The sequence below is a fragment of the Bison bison genome, unplaced genomic scaffold (assembly GCF_000754665.1).
Source record: "Bison bison bison isolate TAMUID 2011002044 unplaced genomic scaffold, Bison_UMD1.0 scf7180017864331, whole genome shotgun sequence".
NCBI classification, from domain to species: domain Eukaryota; kingdom Metazoa; phylum Chordata; class Mammalia; order Artiodactyla; family Bovidae; genus Bison; species Bison bison.
Window position 1 is genome coordinate 6,966,938 of NW_011494903.1, and position 371 is coordinate 6,967,308.

At 68.2% G+C, this 371-nt stretch overlaps 1 protein-coding gene across 1 annotated transcript in view; it reads right to left on the bottom strand.

Moving 5' to 3' along the window:
* The window catches only part of SPEF2 (sperm flagellar 2), a 202,551-nt gene extending 202,355 nt beyond the window's left edge, over nucleotides 1-196 (bottom strand). The window contains exon 1 of the mRNA XM_010853802.1: nucleotides 65-196. Coding sequence (XP_010852104.1) covers nucleotides 65-122 — 58 coding nt within the window. The 5' untranslated portion in view covers nucleotides 123-196. The remainder of the gene's footprint in view (nucleotides 1-64) is intronic.
* Nucleotides 197-371: the final 175 nt, after the last annotated feature.

Consider the following 371-nt stretch of genomic DNA (forward strand, 5'->3'; position numbering starts at 1 on the left):
GCCGCGCCCCAGGCTCCGCGCCCCGTTCGCACCCGGTCCGCTCGCCCCAGGCTGTGTCACTCACTCACGGTCTGGGACACCTTCAGTTCCTGGTTGAGCCACTGGCACAGGATCTCCGACATGGTTAGGCCTGTGCCTCCCACCGCACGCAGGTGCCAGGAACGCGCGGGAAACCTAGCCCGCCTGTCTGCCCGCGTCCTCCGGTTGCCAAGGGCGACCCGTTGCTAAGGAAGCGTATTCAGGCCGGAGCTAGGGGAAAGGCTGGGAGAAGAGGGGTGCCAGAGCTCAGCCCGGGAGGACAGAAAATCGTGGCTTTCCCCCCGCTGGGAGGGAAGACCGGGATGTGCGCAGGGGGGGGGGGGGTCAGCGGG